The sequence below is a fragment of the Sphaerodactylus townsendi genome, linkage group LG06, assembly GCF_021028975.2.
Source record: "Sphaerodactylus townsendi isolate TG3544 linkage group LG06, MPM_Stown_v2.3, whole genome shotgun sequence".
Taxonomy (NCBI): Eukaryota; Metazoa; Chordata; class Lepidosauria; order Squamata; family Sphaerodactylidae; genus Sphaerodactylus; species Sphaerodactylus townsendi.
In genome coordinates, this window is record NC_059430.1 from 21,247,317 (window position 1) to 21,266,919 (window position 19,603).

Sequence of the window (19,603 nt, forward strand, 5' to 3'; positions counted from 1 at the left end):
TATATGGGGTAGTTAATAACCCAGTGGATAGGGTCAACATTTTTAAAAATGACCCGGACAGATTAGAGAGCTGGGACGAAACTAACAAAATGAATTTCAACAGAGATAAATGTGAGATACTACACAGGCAGAAAAAATGAAATGCATAGATATAAGATGAGGGTTGCCTGGCTTGACAACAGTACACGTGAAAGGGATTTGGGAGTCTTGCTAGACTACAAATTGAACATGAGTCAGCAGTGTGATGTGGCTAGGAGTATGGCGTATAGATTGAGATATGTAATAGTACCACTCAATTCTGCATTGGTTGGACCTCGCCTGGAATACTGTGCCCTGTTCTGGGCACCACAATTCAAGAAGGATATTGACAAGCTGGAGCATGTCCAGAAGAGGGCGACCAAAATGGTAAAAGATTTGGATTCCGTGTCCTATGAGGAGAGACGTAGGGAGCTGGGTATGTTTAGTCTGGAGAAGAAAGGGTTAAGGGGTGACAAGATAGTCATGTTTCAATATTTAAAGGGATGTCACGTTGAAGAGGGAGTCGACTTGCTTTCTGCTGTCCCAAAGACAAGGAGTAATGCATTCAAAGTACTGGAAAAGAGATTCACCTAAACATTAGAAAGAATTTCCTGACGGTAAAGGCTATTCAACAGTGGAATACACTGCCTCAGAGTGTGGTGATGTCCCATTCTTTGGAGGTTTTATTATTATTATTATTATTATTATTATTATTATTATTATTATTATTATTATTATTATTTATTAAACTTGCTATACCGCCCTATCCCCGGAGGGCTCAGGGCGGTGAACAACATAAAGTCATACAAAAAACATAAAAATCTTAAAACAGGTACATTCTACAATAGGGCCCACGAGACCCATATACCACCCTCTTCCAAAAATGAGGAGGGGTCCCAATGATGTTAGGGGACCCTACTAACAGGGGGGGCGGGGCATTATCGGCGGCTGGACTCTCCAAAGGCCCGGTGGAATAATTCGGTTTTACAGGCCCTGCGGAACTCTCCAAGGTCCCGCAGGGCCCGAATAGCTGGTGGTAATGTGTTCCACCAGGCCGGTGCCAGGGCTGTGAAGGCCCTGGCCCGTGTGGAGGCCAGCCGCGTCATCAAGGGGCCAGGGATCTCCAGTAGATTCGCCTCTGCTGATCGCAGAGGACGAGCCGGGACATATGGGGTTTTCAAACAGAGGCTGGATGGCCATCTGTCTAAAGTACTTTGTGTATGCTTGCATGGCAGGGGGTTGGACTTGGTGGTCCTTGTGGTTTCTTCCAACTCTCTGATTTTATTCTATGAGCACTATTCTAGAATAAAAAAAATCATACTATGGAAGCACCACCCACTGAACATTTCTTAAAAGCCCATCATGAACCAGAGGATATGAAATTTCTGGTTATTTCTGTCTTCAGAAGGGAAATGTTCACACACAGCAAAATAAATGTTGTGAAATGGCTCCATCCGCAGCAATCTTTTTATATACATAGGCTGAACATACTTCAACCTGCAGGACTGAATACTTTTAAAGACCTGACCTCATTTTTGTAATTTGTGTAACTTTATCGTATTTGTAGTAAAACATATAGTACCGGTAGTCTTTGGAGGGTAGAATAGCTGAAGATAATTAAGGCTAACAGGCATAACTTGAGAGTGAGTAAAATGCTAAGCATGCACATTTGCACAAGAGAAAGACTTTGTGTCCTGAGTCAGCGCAGTCCATCATGTTTGATTGAATTGGGTAAATATTGCATTGTTATTTATATTGTAATAAATATATTGGAATTGTTATGTTTTAATTACTGGTGTGAGAAATTTTGTTGTATACTTTACTTTGCGTAGAAATCATGATTAGGAATCTGAAAGACTTCTTTGGAGACAGTTAAAATTCTCCTGGATGATTTTGAATGACAGATTTTTAAATCTTTTCAGTTAGTCTCTGGAACCAGCAGAGAAGAGGATGGGGGGGGGTGGGGGGGGGGGGGGGTGGAGGGGGGGGGGGGTGGGGGGGGGGGGGGGTGGGGGGGGGGGGGGGTGGGGGGGGGGGGGGGTGGGGGGGGGGGGGGGTGGGGGGGGGGGGGGGTGGGGGGGGGGGGGGGTGGGGGGGGGGGGGGGTGGGGGGGGGGGGGGGTGGGGGGGGGGGGGGGTGGGGGGGGGGGGGGGTGGGGGGGGGGGGGGGTGGGGGGGGGGGGGGGTGGGGGGGGGGGGGGGTGGGGGGGGGGGGGGGTGGGGGGGGGGGGGGGTGGGGGGGGGGGGGGGTGGGGGGGGGGGGGGGTGGGGGGGGGGGGGGGTGGGGGGGGGGGGGGGTGGGGGGGGGGGGGGGTGGGGGGGGGGGGGGGTGGGGGGGGGGGGGGGTGGGGGGGGGGGGGGGTGGGGGGGGGGGGGGGTGGGGGGGGGGGGGGGTGGGGGGGGGGGGGGGTGGGGGGGGGGGGGGGTGGGGGGGGGGGGGGGTGGGGGGGGGGGGGGGTGGGGGGGGGGGGGGGTGGGGGGGGGGGGGGGTGGGGGGGGGGGGGGGTGGGGGGGGGGGGGGGTGGGGGGGGGGGGGGGTGGGGGGGGGGGGGGGTGGGGGGGGGGGGGGGTGGGGGGGGGGGGGGGTGGGGGGGGGGGGGGGTGGGGGGGGGGGGGGGTGGGGGGGGGGGGGGGTGGGGGGGGGGGGGGGTGGGGGGGGGGGGGGGTGGGGGGGGGGGGGGGTGGGGGGGGGGGGGGGTGGGGGGGGGGGGGGGTGGGGGGGGGGGGGGGTGGGGGGGGGGGGGGGTGGGGGGGGGGGGGGGTGGGGGGGGGGGGGGGTGGGGGGGGGGGGGGGTGGGGGGGGGGGGGGGTGGGGGGGGGGGGGGGTGGGGGGGGGGGGGGGTGGGGGGGGGGGGGGGTGGGGGGGGGGGGGGGTGGGGGGGGGGGGGGGTGGGGGGGGGGGGGGGTGGGGGGGGGGGGGGGTGGGGGGGGGGGGGGGTGGGGGGGGGGGGGGGTGGGGGGGGGGGGGGGTGGGGGGGGGGGGGGGTGGGGGGGGGGGGGGGTGGGGGGGGGGGGGGGTGGGGGGGGGGGGGGGTGGGGGGGGGGGGGGGTGGGGGGGGGGGGGGGTGGGGGGGGGGGGGGGTGGGGGGGGGGGGGGGTGGGGGGGGGGGGGGGTGGGGGGGGGGGGGGGTGGGGGGGGGGGGGGGTGGGGGGGGGGGGGGGTGGGGGGGGGGGGGGGTGGGGGGGGGGGGGGGTGGGGGGGGGGGGGGGTGGGGGGGGGGGGGGGTGGGGGGGGGGGGGGGTGGGGGGGGGGGGGGGTGGGGGGGGGGGGGGGTGGGGGGGGGGGGGGGTGGGGGGGGGGGGGGGTGGGGGGGGGGGGGGGTGGGGGGGGGGGGGGGTGGGGGGGGGGGGGGGTGGGGGGGGGGGGGGGTGGGGGGGGGGGGGGGTGGGGGGGGGGGGGGGTGGGGGGGGGGGGGGGTGGGGGGGGGGGGGGGTGGGGGGGGGGGGGGGTGGGGGGGGGGGGGGGTGGGGGGGGGGGGGGGTGGGGGGGGGGGGGGGTGGGGGGGGGGGGGGGTGGGGGGGGGGGGGGGTGGGGGGGGGGGGGGGTGGGGGGGGGGGGGGGTGGGGGGGGGGGGGGGTGGGGGGGGGGGGGGGTGGGGGGGGGGGGGGGTGGGGGGGGGGGGGGGTGGGGGGGGGGGGGGGTGGGGGGGGGGGGGGGTGGGGGGGGGGGGGGGTGGGGGGGGGGGGGGGTGGGGGGGGGGGGGGGTGGGGGGGGGGGGGGGTGGGGGGGGGGGGGGGTGGGGGGGGGGGGGGGTGGGGGGGGGGGGGGGTGGGGGGGGGGGGGGGTGGGGGGGGGGGGGGGTGGGGGGGGGGGGGGGTGGGGGGGGGGGGGGGTGGGGGGGGGGGGGGGTGGGGGGGGGGGGGGGTGGGGGGGGGGGGGGGTGGGGGGGGGGGGGGGTGGGGGGGGGGGGGGGTGGGGGGGGGGGGGGGTGGGGGGGGGGGGGGGTGGGGGGGGGGGGGGGTGGGGGGGGGGGGGGGTGGGGGGGGGGGGGGGTGGGGGGGGGGGGGGGTGGGGGGGGGGGGGGGTGGGGGGGGGGGGGGGTGGGGGGGGGGGGGGGTGGGGGGGGGGGGGGGTGGGGGGGGGGGGGGGTGGGGGGGGGGGGGGGTGGGGGGGGGGGGGGGTGGGGGGGGGGGGGGGTGGGGGGGGGGGGGGGTGGGGGGGGGGGGGGGTGGGGGGGGGGGGGGGTGGGGGGGGGGGGGGGTGGGGGGGGGGGGGGGTGGGGGGGGGGGGGGGTGGGGGGGGGGGGGGGTGGGGGGGGGGGGGGGTGGGGGGGGGGGGGGGTGGGGGGGGGGGGGGGTGGGGGGGGGGGGGGGTGGGGGGGGGGGGGGGTGGGGGGGGGGGGGGGTGGGGGGGGGGGGGGGTGGGGGGGGGGGGGGGTGGGGGGGGGGGGGGGTGGGGGGGGGGGGGGGTGGGGGGGGGGGGGGGTGGGGGGGGGGGGGGGTGGGGGGGGGGGGGGGTGGGGGGGGGGGGGGGTGGGGGGGGGGGGGGGTGGGGGGGGGGGGGGGTGGGGGGGGGGGGGGGTGGGGGGGGGGGGGGGTGGGGGGGGGGGGGGGTGGGGGGGGGGGGGGGTGGGGGGGGGGGGGGGTGGGGGGGGGGGGGGGTGGGGGGGGGGGGGGGTGGGGGGGGGGGGGGGTGGGGGGGGGGGGGGGTGGGGGGGGGGGGGGGTGGGGGGGGGGGGGGGTGGGGGGGGGGGGGGGTGGGGGGGGGGGGGGGTGGGGGGGGGGGGGGGTGGGGGGGGGGGGGGGTGGGGGGGGGGGGGGGTGGGGGGGGGGGGGGGTGGGGGGGGGGGGGGGTGGGGGGGGGGGGGGGTGGGGGGGGGGGGGGGTGGGGGGGGGGGGGGGTGGGGGGGGGGGGGGGTGGGGGGGGGGGGGGGTGGGGGGGGGGGGGGGTGGGGGGGGGGGGGGGTGGGGGGGGGGGGGGGTGGGGGGGGGGGGGGGTGGGGGGGGGGGGGGGTGGGGGGGGGGGGGGGTGGGGGGGGGGGGGGGTGGGGGGGGGGGGGGGTGGGGGGGGGGGGGGGTGGGGGGGGGGGGGGGTGGGGGGGGGGGGGGGTGGGGGGGGGGGGGGGTGGGGGGGGGGGGGGGTGGGGGGGGGGGGGGGTGGGGGGGGGGGGGGGTGGGGGGGGGGGGGGGTGGGGGGGGGGGGGGGTGGGGGGGGGGGGGGGTGGGGGGGGGGGGGGGTGGGGGGGGGGGGGGGTGGGGGGGGGGGGGGGTGGGGGGGGGGGGGGGTGGGGGGGGGGGGGGGTGGGGGGGGGGGGGGGTGGGGGGGGGGGGGGGTGGGGGGGGGGGGGGGTGGGGGGGGGGGGGGGTGGGGGGGGGGGGGGGTGGGGGGGGGGGGGGGTGGGGGGGGGGGGGGGTGGGGGGGGGGGGGGGTGGGGGGGGGGGGGGGTGGGGGGGGGGGGGGGTGGGGGGGGGGGGGGGTGGGGGGGGGGGGGGGTGGGGGGGGGGGGGGGTGGGGGGGGGGGGGGGTGGGGGGGGGGGGGGGTGGGGGGGGGGGGGGGTGGGGGGGGGGGGGGGTGGGGGGGGGGGGGGGTGGGGGGGGGGGGGGGTGGGGGGGGGGGGGGGTGGGGGGGGGGGGGGGTGGGGGGGGGGGGGGGTGGGGGGGGGGGGGGGTGGGGGGGGGGGGGGGTGGGGGGGGGGGGGGGTGGGGGGGGGGGGGGGTGGGGGGGGGGGGGGGTGGGGGGGGGGGGGGGTGGGGGGGGGGGGGGGTGGGGGGGGGGGGGGGTGGGGGGGGGGGGGGGTGGGGGGGGGGGGGGGTGGGGGGGGGGGGGGGTGGGGGGGGGGGGGGGTGGGGGGGGGGGGGGGTGGGGGGGGGGGGGGGTGGGGGGGGGGGGGGGTGGGGGGGGGGGGGGGTGGGGGGGGGGGGGGGTGGGGGGGGGGGGGGGTGGGGGGGGGGGGGGGTGGGGGGGGGGGGGGGTGGGGGGGGGGGGGGGTGGGGGGGGGGGGGGGTGGGGGGGGGGGGGGGTGGGGGGGGGGGGGGGTGGGGGGGGGGGGGGGTGGGGGGGGGGGGGGGTGGGGGGGGGGGGGGGTGGGGGGGGGGGGGGGTGGGGGGGGGGGGGGGTGGGGGGGGGGGGGGGTGGGGGGGGGGGGGGGTGGGGGGGGGGGGGGGTGGGGGGGGGGGGGGGTGGGGGGGGGGGGGGGTGGGGGGGGGGGGGGGTGGGGGGGGGGGGGGGTGGGGGGGGGGGGGGGTGGGGGGGGGGGGGGGTGGGGGGGGGGGGGGGTGGGGGGGGGGGGGGGTGGGGGGGGGGGGGGGTGGGGGGGGGGGGGGGTGGGGGGGGGGGGGGGTGGGGGGGGGGGGGGGTGGGGGGGGGGGGGGGTGGGGGGGGGGGGGGGTGGGGGGGGGGGGGGGTGGGGGGGGGGGGGGGTGGGGGGGGGGGGGGGTGGGGGGGGGGGGGGGTGGGGGGGGGGGGGGGTGGGGGGGGGGGGGGGTGGGGGGGGGGGGGGGTGGGGGGGGGGGGGGGTGGGGGGGGGGGGGGGTGGGGGGGGGGGGGGGTGGGGGGGGGGGGGGGTGGGGGGGGGGGGGGGTGGGGGGGGGGGGGGGTGGGGGGGGGGGGGGGTGGGGGGGGGGGGGGGTGGGGGGGGGGGGGGGTGGGGGGGGGGGGGGGTGGGGGGGGGGGGGGGTGGGGGGGGGGGGGGGTGGGGGGGGGGGGGGGTGGGGGGGGGGGGGGGTGGGGGGGGGGGGGGGTGGGGGGGGGGGGGGGTGGGGGGGGGGGGGGGTGGGGGGGGGGGGGGGTGGGGGGGGGGGGGGGTGGGGGGGGGGGGGGGTGGGGGGGGGGGGGGGTGGGGGGGGGGGGGGGTGGGGGGGGGGGGGGGTGGGGGGGGGGGGGGGTGGGGGGGGGGGGGGGTGGGGGGGGGGGGGGGTGGGGGGGGGGGGGGGTGGGGGGGGGGGGGGGTGGGGGGGGGGGGGGGTGGGGGGGGGGGGGGGTGGGGGGGGGGGGGGGTGGGGGGGGGGGGGGGTGGGGGGGGGGGGGGGTGGGGGGGGGGGGGGGTGGGGGGGGGGGGGGGTGGGGGGGGGGGGGGGTGGGGGGGGGGGGGGGTGGGGGGGGGGGGGGGTGGGGGGGGGGGGGGGTGGGGGGGGGGGGGGGTGGGGGGGGGGGGGGGTGGGGGGGGGGGGGGGTGGGGGGGGGGGGGGGTGGGGGGGGGGGGGGGTGGGGGGGGGGGGGGGTGGGGGGGGGGGGGGGTGGGGGGGGGGGGGGGTGGGGGGGGGGGGGGGTGGGGGGGGGGGGGGGTGGGGGGGGGGGGGGGTGGGGGGGGGGGGGGGTGGGGGGGGGGGGGGGTGGGGGGGGGGGGGGGTGGGGGGGGGGGGGGGTGGGGGGGGGGGGGGGTGGGGGGGGGGGGGGGTGGGGGGGGGGGGGGGTGGGGGGGGGGGGGGGTGGGGGGGGGGGGGGGTGGGGGGGGGGGGGGGTGGGGGGGGGGGGGGGTGGGGGGGGGGGGGGGTGGGGGGGGGGGGGGGTGGGGGGGGGGGGGGGTGGGGGGGGGGGGGGGTGGGGGGGGGGGGGGGTGGGGGGGGGGGGGGGTGGGGGGGGGGGGGGGTGGGGGGGGGGGGGGGTGGGGGGGGGGGGGGGTGGGGGGGGGGGGGGGTGGGGGGGGGGGGGGGTGGGGGGGGGGGGGGGTGGGGGGGGGGGGGGGTGGGGGGGGGGGGGGGTGGGGGGGGGGGGGGGTGGGGGGGGGGGGGGGTGGGGGGGGGGGGGGGTGGGGGGGGGGGGGGGTGGGGGGGGGGGGGGGTGGGGGGGGGGGGGGGTGGGGGGGGGGGGGGGTGGGGGGGGGGGGGGGTGGGGGGGGGGGGGGGTGGGGGGGGGGGGGGGTGGGGGGGGGGGGGGGTGGGGGGGGGGGGGGGTGGGGGGGGGGGGGGGTGGGGGGGGGGGGGGGTGGGGGGGGGGGGGGGTGGGGGGGGGGGGGGGTGGGGGGGGGGGGGGGTGGGGGGGGGGGGGGGTGGGGGGGGGGGGGGGTGGGGGGGGGGGGGGGTGGGGGGGGGGGGGGGTGGGGGGGGGGGGGGGTGGGGGGGGGGGGGGGTGGGGGGGGGGGGGGGTGGGGGGGGGGGGGGGTGGGGGGGGGGGGGGGTGGGGGGGGGGGGGGGTGGGGGGGGGGGGGGGTGGGGGGGGGGGGGGGTGGGGGGGGGGGGGGGTGGGGGGGGGGGGGGGTGGGGGGGGGGGGGGGTGGGGGGGGGGGGGGGTGGGGGGGGGGGGGGGTGGGGGGGGGGGGGGGTGGGGGGGGGGGGGGGTGGGGGGGGGGGGGGGTGGGGGGGGGGGGGGGTGGGGGGGGGGGGGGGTGGGGGGGGGGGGGGGTGGGGGGGGGGGGGGGTGGGGGGGGGGGGGGGTGGGGGGGGGGGGGGGTGGGGGGGGGGGGGGGTGGGGGGGGGGGGGGGTGGGGGGGGGGGGGGGTGGGGGGGGGGGGGGGTGGGGGGGGGGGGGGGTGGGGGGGGGGGGGGGTGGGGGGGGGGGGGGGTGGGGGGGGGGGGGGGTGGGGGGGGGGGGGGGTGGGGGGGGGGGGGGGTGGGGGGGGGGGGGGGTGGGGGGGGGGGGGGGTGGGGGGGGGGGGGGGTGGGGGGGGGGGGGGGTGGGGGGGGGGGGGGGTGGGGGGGGGGGGGGGTGGGGGGGGGGGGGGGTGGGGGGGGGGGGGGGTGGGGGGGGGGGGGGGTGGGGGGGGGGGGGGGTGGGGGGGGGGGGGGGTGGGGGGGGGGGGGGGTGGGGGGGGGGGGGGGTGGGGGGGGGGGGGGGTGGGGGGGGGGGGGGGTGGGGGGGGGGGGGGGTGGGGGGGGGGGGGGGTGGGGGGGGGGGGGGGTGGGGGGGGGGGGGGGTGGGGGGGGGGGGGGGTGGGGGGGGGGGGGGGTGGGGGGGGGGGGGGGTGGGGGGGGGGGGGGGTGGGGGGGGGGGGGGGTGGGGGGGGGGGGGGGTGGGGGGGGGGGGGGGTGGGGGGGGGGGGGGGTGGGGGGGGGGGGGGGTGGGGGGGGGGGGGGGTGGGGGGGGGGGGGGGTGGGGGGGGGGGGGGGTGGGGGGGGGGGGGGGTGGGGGGGGGGGGGGGTGGGGGGGGGGGGGGGTGGGGGGGGGGGGGGGTGGGGGGGGGGGGGGGTGGGGGGGGGGGGGGGTGGGGGGGGGGGGGGGTGGGGGGGGGGGGGGGTGGGGGGGGGGGGGGGTGGGGGGGGGGGGGGGTGGGGGGGGGGGGGGGTGGGGGGGGGGGGGGGTGGGGGGGGGGGGGGGTGGGGGGGGGGGGGGGTGGGGGGGGGGGGGGGTGGGGGGGGGGGGGGGTGGGGGGGGGGGGGGGTGGGGGGGGGGGGGGGTGGGGGGGGGGGGGGGTGGGGGGGGGGGGGGGTGGGGGGGGGGGGGGGTGGGGGGGGGGGGGGGTGGGGGGGGGGGGGGGTGGGGGGGGGGGGGGGTGGGGGGGGGGGGGGGTGGGGGGGGGGGGGGGTGGGGGGGGGGGGGGGTGGGGGGGGGGGGGGGTGGGGGGGGGGGGGGGTGGGGGGGGGGGGGGGTGGGGGGGGGGGGGGGTGGGGGGGGGGGGGGGTGGGGGGGGGGGGGGGTGGGGGGGGGGGGGGGTGGGGGGGGGGGGGGGTGGGGGGGGGGGGGGGTGGGGGGGGGGGGGGGTGGGGGGGGGGGGGGGTGGGGGGGGGGGGGGGTGGGGGGGGGGGGGGGTGGGGGGGGGGGGGGGTGGGGGGGGGGGGGGGTGGGGGGGGGGGGGGGTGGGGGGGGGGGGGGGTGGGGGGGGGGGGGGGTGGGGGGGGGGGGGGGTGGGGGGGGGGGGGGGTGGGGGGGGGGGGGGGTGGGGGGGGGGGGGGGTGGGGGGGGGGGGGGGTGGGGGGGGGGGGGGGTGGGGGGGGGGGGGGGTGGGGGGGGGGGGGGGTGGGGGGGGGGGGGGGTGGGGGGGGGGGGGGGTGGGGGGGGGGGGGGGTGGGGGGGGGGGGGGGTGGGGGGGGGGGGGGGTGGGGGGGGGGGGGGGTGGGGGGGGGGGGGGGTGGGGGGGGGGGGGGGTGGGGGGGGGGGGGGGTGGGGGGGGGGGGGGGTGGGGGGGGGGGGGGGTGGGGGGGGGGGGGGGTGGGGGGGGGGGGGGGTGGGGGGGGGGGGGGGTGGGGGGGGGGGGGGGTGGGGGGGGGGGGGGGTGGGGGGGGGGGGGGGTGGGGGGGGGGGGGGGTGGGGGGGGGGGGGGGTGGGGGGGGGGGGGGGTGGGGGGGGGGGGGGGTGGGGGGGGGGGGGGGTGGGGGGGGGGGGGGGTGGGGGGGGGGGGGGGTGGGGGGGGGGGGGGGTGGGGGGGGGGGGGGGTGGGGGGGGGGGGGGGTGGGGGGGGGGGGGGGTGGGGGGGGGGGGGGGTGGGGGGGGGGGGGGGTGGGGGGGGGGGGGGGTGGGGGGGGGGGGGGGTGGGGGGGGGGGGGGGTGGGGGGGGGGGGGGGTGGGGGGGGGGGGGGGTGGGGGGGGGGGGGGGTGGGGGGGGGGGGGGGTGGGGGGGGGGGGGGGTGGGGGGGGGGGGGGGTGGGGGGGGGGGGGGGTGGGGGGGGGGGGGGGTGGGGGGGGGGGGGGGTGGGGGGGGGGGGGGGTGGGGGGGGGGGGGGGTGGGGGGGGGGGGGGGTGGGGGGGGGGGGGGGTGGGGGGGGGGGGGGGTGGGGGGGGGGGGGGGTGGGGGGGGGGGGGGGTGGGGGGGGGGGGGGGTGGGGGGGGGGGGGGGTGGGGGGGGGGGGGGGTGGGGGGGGGGGGGGGTGGGGGGGGGGGGGGGTGGGGGGGGGGGGGGGTGGGGGGGGGGGGGGGTGGGGGGGGGGGGGGGTGGGGGGGGGGGGGGGTGGGGGGGGGGGGGGGTGGGGGGGGGGGGGGGTGGGGGGGGGGGGGGGTGGGGGGGGGGGGGGGTGGGGGGGGGGGGGGGTGGGGGGGGGGGGGGGTGGGGGGGGGGGGGGGTGGGGGGGGGGGGGGGTGGGGGGGGGGGGGGGTGGGGGGGGGGGGGGGTGGGGGGGGGGGGGGGTGGGGGGGGGGGGGGGTGGGGGGGGGGGGGGGTGGGGGGGGGGGGGGGTGGGGGGGGGGGGGGGTGGGGGGGGGGGGGGGTGGGGGGGGGGGGGGGTGGGGGGGGGGGGGGGTGGGGGGGGGGGGGGGTGGGGGGGGGGGGGGGTGGGGGGGGGGGGGGGTGGGGGGGGGGGGGGGTGGGGGGGGGGGGGGGTGGGGGGGGGGGGGGGTGGGGGGGGGGGGGGGTGGGGGGGGGGGGGGGTGGGGGGGGGGGGGGGTGGGGGGGGGGGGGGGTGGGGGGGGGGGGGGGTGGGGGGGGGGGGGGGTGGGGGGGGGGGGGGGTGGGGGGGGGGGGGGGTGGGGGGGGGGGGGGGTGGGGGGGGGGGGGGGTGGGGGGGGGGGGGGGTGGGGGGGGGGGGGGGTGGGGGGGGGGGGGGGTGGGGGGGGGGGGGGGTGGGGGGGGGGGGGGGTGGGGGGGGGGGGGGGTGGGGGGGGGGGGGGGTGGGGGGGGGGGGGGGTGGGGGGGGGGGGGGGTGGGGGGGGGGGGGGGTGGGGGGGGGGGGGGGTGGGGGGGGGGGGGGGTGGGGGGGGGGGGGGGTGGGGGGGGGGGGGGGTGGGGGGGGGGGGGGGTGGGGGGGGGGGGGGGTGGGGGGGGGGGGGGGTGGGGGGGGGGGGGGGTGGGGGGGGGGGGGGGTGGGGGGGGGGGGGGGTGGGGGGGGGGGGGGGTGGGGGGGGGGGGGGGTGGGGGGGGGGGGGGGTGGGGGGGGGGGGGGGTGGGGGGGGGGGGGGGTGGGGGGGGGGGGGGGTGGGGGGGGGGGGGGGTGGGGGGGGGGGGGGGTGGGGGGGGGGGGGGGTGGGGGGGGGGGGGGGTGGGGGGGGGGGGGGGTGGGGGGGGGGGGGGGTGGGGGGGGGGGGGGGTGGGGGGGGGGGGGGGTGGGGGGGGGGGGGGGTGGGGGGGGGGGGGGGTGGGGGGGGGGGGGGGTGGGGGGGGGGGGGGGTGGGGGGGGGGGGGGGTGGGGGGGGGGGGGGGTGGGGGGCAGCCCCTGCCAGCATGGCCAATTGGCCATGCTGGCAGGGGCTGATGGGAATTGTAGTCCATAACATCTGGAGTGCCAAAGGTTCGCCACCACTGGCCTAGCTAGACCACCCTTAATAGCTAAACATTCATGACACCCTACTGTCAGAGTTTATCCCTCATGGTGACCTGACGGGGCCCAATGTTCTTTGTGACAGGACAAGGGGCTTGTACATAATTCTTATGTGACGTGTACTCCCCCACACCCAACCACATCATCTTGGAATGCCTGGATACCGTCTATTTTTGACTGGCATTTATTATTTCTCCTATGGCCTAAAAAAAGGGGAGGGTATATAAACTAATGGATATCTTTATTCTGAGCTTCATGCTGAAGTCCCAAGTGCTATGCTCGTACCTGATATGCAGAAGAAATACATTCCTCATTTTTATAATATTGTGTATTGGTGATTTTCATTTATACAACACTCCTAGCACCGCTATGCTTTTGATGGGAGAAAGTGCGGATCTTCCCAATTTGGGTAAACCATGACCTTTTCTTCCAAACCATGGGGTGTCCGAACCTGCTTTGGTGCACCATGCCTGCCTTGGATTCATTCTATTTGTAATTCCAGGAGACCTCCAGGCCCCACATGGAGGTTGGCAAGCCTATGGCTGACTCTGCCTCCCGGGGCAGCCATTTCCTATTCGTATTCCTGCTTAGTCCTGCAGCCATTTTGTGGATGCACCCACCACCCAGTGTCAGAAGTTCAAAGGTGCTCACAGGATCAAAAGGCTTGGGAACCTTTGCTCTATAGAATCAAATTTTTTTTAAAGCAATCGAGGAAGTAGTAGAACAGCGATACCTGTATGCGTCTGAGTCATACATTCGGCATGCCCCTTCTCCTCCACAGCTCTTGGTTCCCCATTTCAAGCAGGTGGTATCTATCATAGCTCCAAAATAAATGGGTGACGGGATTCCAGCTGTATGGGACAGAAGGGATGGCTTTAGTGATTTTTGTAACACTGTGTTCTGCTGCCTGAGATAATCAATGCCAAAGTCCTTGGAACTGCATATTCCCTGTGAGGAGGCTCAAAGGGGCTTACAAACTCCTTTCCCTTCCTCTCCCCACAGCAGACTCCTATGCCGGGTGCTGGAAGAGAAGATCTCTGTTGTGCGTAGTTTCCGTGGAGTGAATTTGGACCCAAGAAGTTGGCCTCATTCACACAGGCACATGCTTAGTATAAAAATAAAAATCACATTGAGGGCTTTTTATCAGGGCTTGAAACATTAAATGAGTGCAAAGAGAGAGAAAGGTGCCTCTGAAATTACAGAACTAAAAATGCAGCAAACTCTACACACACGGTGTTTAAATTATCCAGTCATTGCCAATCAGCAGGCAGGTCTGGTTGGGAAAAGAGGTGGAAATGACATCACATTATCCTACATCACTTCTGGCGGAAAAAGCAGCAGTGATGTCATTGCTTTGCAGCGACTCTCTAGGAATCCCACCAATCTCTATAGTTTTTACCATAGAGATGTGTGTGTGATTCCTAGACTACAGTTACAATACTGTTTCTTTTGGACAGAAATGATGCTGGGGCATCACACAATGCCATTTTGGGTTCCTTAATTGCTTCTACTGCTCCTTGGAGCAGCGACAGATGCTGGGAAAGATTGGTGGGAGTCATCTACTGGAAGTTGGTAAGTGGTATTTTGTACCAAAAACAAATAAAAAATGGGAAGAAGGAGGGTTCCTCATGCATCAGTTCCACTTCGGAAACAAGATGAGATAATTTGCAGCTCTGTAGGAAGAAATTCTGATGGCAAAGAGTTCAGAAGAATCCTTACACTTAATGTAAGAAACTACTTCTGGGGTCATAGAATCATACAGCTGGAACAGGCCATACAGGCCCTTAGAATCGCAGAACCATAGAGCTGGAAGGGGCCACATCTAGTCCAACCCCTTGTTCAATGCATGATCAGTCTAAGGCAGGGGTCTGCAACCTATGGCTCTCCAGATGGTCATGGACTACAATTCCCATCAGCCCTGCCACCATGGCCAATTGGACCCAAGAAGTTGGCCTCTTGGGTCCAATTGGCCGCAGGTTGCAGACCCCTGGTCTAAGGCATCTCTGACAAGTGTTCATCCAACTAATCTTTGGAGACTGCCAGAGAAAGGGAGCTCACCAACTCTTTAGGCAGCCAGTTGCACTGCTGAACTCTTACTGTAATTTTTTCCCCCTAATATCCAGATACCTTTCTGCCCATAATTTAAATCCATCATCATTGTGAGTCATATCCTCTGCGGCTATCAGGAGCCACTCCCTGTCCTCCTTTAAGTAACAGCCCTTAAAATACTTGAAGAGAGCAATTATATCCCCGCTCAACCTCCTCTTCTCCAGAGTGAACATTCCCAAGTCCCTCAGCCTTTTCTCATAGTCAGCCCTGAAGAGAACAAGGAAAAAGTATTATTTCTCTTTCGTACTGGAATTCACTTTGAAGTGATGTAACTTACCGAGCACTCTTTCTGCCATGGCGTGGAGACCCACCCCAAACGATTTCTCCTCAGGCTTTAAAGATCTGGGTAATAAGAACATTTTATATTAAACCAATAATCAAAGCCCTTGTTTCCCTTGGCTCTTGGCACCTGATTGCTGTTGAACGCTTCCAATTAGAAGAGTTTGGATTTATACCCCCCGCCTTCTCTCCTGTAAGGAGACTCAAAATGGCTTATGAGATCCTTTCCCTTCCTTTCACAACAGACATCTTGTGAGGTACATAGAGCTGAGGGAGTTCTGAGAGAACTGTGACTAGCTCAAGGTCACCCAGCAGGAATGTGGGAGTGTACAAACAAATCTGGTTCATCAGGTAAGACTCCCCCGCTCATATGGCAGAGTGAGGAATCAAACCCGGTTCTTTAGATTAGAGTACACTTGCTCTTAACCACTACATCACACTGGCTCTGATTTACTCAGATAAACCTGCATCCTCATGAGCACCTGTATTCTCATGGACATCTCTTTCCAGCATAATTTTCTTTTGATTGCCTTTTGATACATTACACATCGTACATTATAAATGATTCAAATAAGTGACAGAAATATGATTACTATGAAGGGACCTATTATTGTTTATGATGGACTTATGATGGACATTTTAGAGATTAATACACTTGACGGTTGGAAAGATTTTAAATAATAATATATACATGAAACCAGAAGCTTTTCTTTCGGGACTTATGGACAAATACCTGAAAAGAAAACATGGAACTTTGTTTTTTATATGACAACAGCAGCAAGAATATTATATGTGCAAAAATGGCTAAAATAGAAGAACGGCTGGTGAAGTTGTTAGAGCTGGCTGACATGGCCAGATTTATTTCTTTGCTCAGAGAAAATAACTTATCTACATGTTTAGATAATTGGAAACCCTTGATAGGCTTTTTGGGTATAATGGGGGGGAAATTAGCTGATGACTTGTGAATTTACAGAAGATCATCAAAACAGAAGAAGAAGAAGAAGAAGAAGAAGGAGAAGAAGGAGAAGAAGAAGAAGAAGAAGGAGAAGAAGGAGAAGACGAGGAGGAGGAGGAGGAGGAGTAGTTTGGATTTATATCCCCCCTTTCTCTCCTGCAGGAGACTCAAAGGGGGTTACAATCTCCTTGCCCTTCCCCCCTCACAACAAACACCCTGTGAAGTAGGTGGGGCTGAGAGAACTCCGAGAAGCTGTGACTAGCCCAAGGTCACCCAGCTGGCGTGTGTAGGAGTATACAGGCTAATGTGAATTCCCCAGATAAGCCTCCACAGCCCAGGCGGCAGAGTTGGGAATCAAACCCGGTTCCTCCAGATTAGATACACAAGCTCCTAACCTCCTACGCCACTGCGTAGGAGTGTAAGATTTAAAGAGAAAACTGTGATGATTATCAATAATAACAATTAAGGACTAATATTGTATACGTTATTAAGCTTGCTGGGGTACAGGATGGATGACTGGAGAAGGCAATAAAAAAACCACCCCATGCCCAAAGTTACAAATTTCTTCTTTTTCATTCTTATGTTTGTAATTCTTTTAAGTCTTCATAATAAAAATCTCATTTTTAAAAAAAAGGAAGGAGAAAATCTTGTCTCTAATAAGGTTGCCAACTTCCAGGTGGTGGCTGGGGATCTCTTGGGAGTACAATTGATCTCCAGGTGAGTTAACCTAGAGAAAATGGCTGCATTGGAAGGTGGACTGTATAGTGTTGTACAGTATATGTTCTGCCCCCCAAGTGAATCTGATAGAGGTGTCCTGTACTTGGCTAGGACTGAATGGGGGAGACACAAGCCAGGTTCAACAGTTCTTATAATAGGTTTATTACTGGAGAGAAACAAGACCCTAACTCCTCCCTTGGGTCTATCTAAGTCAGAGTATTTGCTTGTTTTGAGCAGGTTTGAAGCTGTAGACTGTGTCTTCTCTTGGTTGCTTTAGGAAAGTCCATCGTGTCTTGCTTTCTTTCAGCTCTTTCAGTCTTTTCCCAGTTCTGACTGCTGCTAAACTTGACTTGTTCTCTTTGGACCACCATATAAACATATGGACATCACGAATATTCCAGTTTCCAACTACCCTTAACACCTCTCTCAGACTGACTGACTAAAACTAAAACAGGGGATTGCTGGGTAAAGAAAGGAAACTGCCTATTGGGAAAATGTCTTAAAGGGGCAGAGGCTAACTAAAATCCCTCCCATAGAAGACTTAACAATAAAGTAAAACTCAACCCCCAAAATCTCCAGGTATTTTCCAACCTGGAGCTAGCAACCATAAACCATAATGCAGACCATTAAGGTGCTACTGAACTTGGATTTTTCTCTTCTACATTTGGGAGTGATCGCAAGGCTGTTTTCCACAGAAGAAAACCCTCACCTGACCCCAAAGCAGGAGTGCTGAAAAATCATCCTCTCACAAATAAGGTGTTATTAAGCAAAAGGGGAGAATCGATTTCCTAAATTGACAAAGCACGCCCCGAAATATAAAGCTGAGCAATTAGCAGGGGATACAAATGCAGCTTCTCGTGACAACAACAATTTCATAGGTCTTAAAACACACACACACACACACACACACCACTTTTTACACTGCATACCTTATTAGGACCATGTAACCCGGCATGGCTCCTGCGGAATAAATGAAGCAGCAAATGAAAGAGATAACTAAAAAGTAATGTAACATGGGGCCACACGCCGCTTCTCTGTTGCATTGGCCCAGCACTGCTGAGCTGTTCCCCAATGGCAAGCCCGGAGCTGGAATGCAGGCACAGTTTTCAAATACCTGGAAAAACATCATTTGAAACCACATAAGGATCAATTGCAGGTTGCTTCTAAGTCCAAGAAATAATAATAATAATAATAATAATAATAATAATAATAATAATAATAATAATAATAATAATAATAATAATAATAATAATAATTTATTGGGTTTATAAACCGCCCTCCCCCGAAGGGCTCAGGGTGGTGTACAACATGTAAATAGAGCACAATCAGATTAAAATACAATAAATATATATAAGTTAAGATGGCTCTAATAAAAATAAACCCTACCCCATTAAAATACAACTTATAAATTAATATAATATTAATGTCAACTAAGATGGCGCCTACTATCAATTCCCTCTAAAACCATACATCGGAAGGGAAGGGCGGTAGGGCCACATGATGTTATCGCAGCAAAGGAGGAAGGAGGAAGGGGGAGCCCCTATCAACGGCTAGACTCCCCAAAGGCCCGGTGGAACAATTCGGTCTTACAGTAAAAACAACCCTTTAAAGGTGCGAACAGCACCGCCGGGAACACGCTGTTTTCCCTTCCCTCTCCCACTTCCCTCTCGCTGTCGTCGCCCTGCTGGCCTCCTAAGTCCCTCCCTCGCTGTCCTCCGACCCCTGGAGGTCGGAGGGCAGCGTGGGCGGGGCTTAGGAGGCCAGCAGGATGACAACAGCGAGAGGGAAGGGGGAGAGGGAAGGGGGATTTCGCCGCATTTCTCCTGCGGCGGCCTCTGCTGGGGCCGCCCCCACGCCGGCAGAATTCTTGCCGGCGTGGGGGCGCATAGAGGCCCATGCGGAAATGGCCTATGTGTCGTCCAGTGTGAATTTTGATGGAAAATTACTCTGAGGTATTCAAATGTTTTGACCTGTTTGATTACGGCTCCATATAAAGTCCATCTAGGAATTGGAACAAGTTGGAAATGAGAGGAGGGGCATCTTTACCAGCAAAAGACAACATTTTCTTTTCCTCTTTCAGGGCATGATCAGACAATGAGCAGTTGGTCACCAACAAAGGCACAAGTGCCACAGAGCTCTTAATCCTGTGGCTCACAACCTGTAACTTCAGTCAAGATGATAATTAACCAAAACCATCCCGAAATGTACTAGTGTTCTTTTTAAAATATTTGTTTGACTTTCATGGTTTTGGTTAATTATCATCTCGATTGGGCGCCTGTTTAAACAACTTTGCCCCATAAATCGGGCTGTTTAATTTATAGCTTTTATTGTTGTAAACTGCTGCTTAGGTTTTAATGATTTTAGTGTTTATGTGTCGATTTGCTGTTTGATTTAACAGCCATGTTGTGAGCCGCCTTGAGCCCTTCGGGGATAAGGCGGCCTATAAGTTTAATAAAATAAAATAAATAATGGTGTCACGAGCCAGCCTCTGGGCACTGACCTGAACACTGAGGACTCTGAGGTAGAGCCTGAAGCTACTGTGCACTCAGAGCTGGCTCCGCACAAGGAACTGCAAGCAGCAAAGCCCATCCCAAGCCCTTCCTTGCAAGCTTAGGCAAAGCCTGATGCTTTTGCAGCTCAGAGAGCCTTCAGGGATCTCAGGAGAGTAACAAGCCAACTGCACGAAGGAGGCTACAGCTGCAGAGTCAAAGGAGAAGTGCTCGCATTGCTGCAAGGTATGGCAGAAGGCATCTGCATCAGAGCAGGATTGAGTTCTAGCAGGATCTCAGCCTCATTAGTCAGAACTTTCTACATAAACCCTGCCTTGGGCTTGGTTCTGCCTGGGTGCAATGGGTGCACATCCCAGTAAGCTTCACATGATCTTCCTCTACCTCTGGCTCTCAGCCTGCCTGCCCTGACTCCGGTCGGTCTTGACTACACCTCGTTTGCTGCCCTCTTGGACTCTGGTCTGTCTGGCCACGCTCTTGCTAGCACCTACCACCAGCACACATTGGTTTATTTATGTATTTCACTTGTGAGCCAGTTTAGGTCCTTTCCAGAAAAGGCAGCATATGAATGAATGAATGAATGAATGAATGAATGAATGAATGAATGAATGAATGAATGAATGAATGAATGAATGAATGAATGAATGAATGAGCTTTTAACCACTATGTCCATCATAGCATCATGAAATGGCAGATGAGTGGAGTTCAAGCTGAAAGCCTTACTGTGTTTCTCCCAGTTCCATTTATCCCTTCACATCCAGCAAGGCATGCTGAAATGTATGTGATTCCATTTTCTCCACAAACAGGGTCCCACACATCGGTCGAGCACTCACAGTGACGGTTGCAGTCTGCCAACAAGCTTGTTTCTGAGTAGGAGATGTGGTCTATCCTGGAAAAAAAAATTCAGAAAGGTGACCATAAATACATGAAACAATTAAAAAAAACTCAAAAAACT

General features: G+C 69.1%; 1 protein-coding gene across 1 annotated transcript in view; it reads right to left on the reverse strand.

The window, feature by feature from the left end:
* Nucleotides 1–19,603, reverse strand: part of LOC125435316 (solute carrier organic anion transporter family member 1A2-like) — a 75,293-nt gene that overhangs the window by 27,784 nt on the left and 27,906 nt on the right. Inside the window, exons 11-14 of the mRNA XM_048501505.1 lie at nt 19,372–19,537; nt 17,071–17,255; nt 14,468–14,532; nt 12,815–12,932 (exon numbers count right to left, since the gene is read on the reverse strand). Coding sequence (XP_048357462.1) covers nt 12,815–12,932; nt 14,468–14,532; nt 17,071–17,255; nt 19,372–19,537 — 534 coding nt within the window. The remainder of the gene's footprint in view (nt 1–12,814; nt 12,933–14,467; nt 14,533–17,070; nt 17,256–19,371; nt 19,538–19,603) is intronic.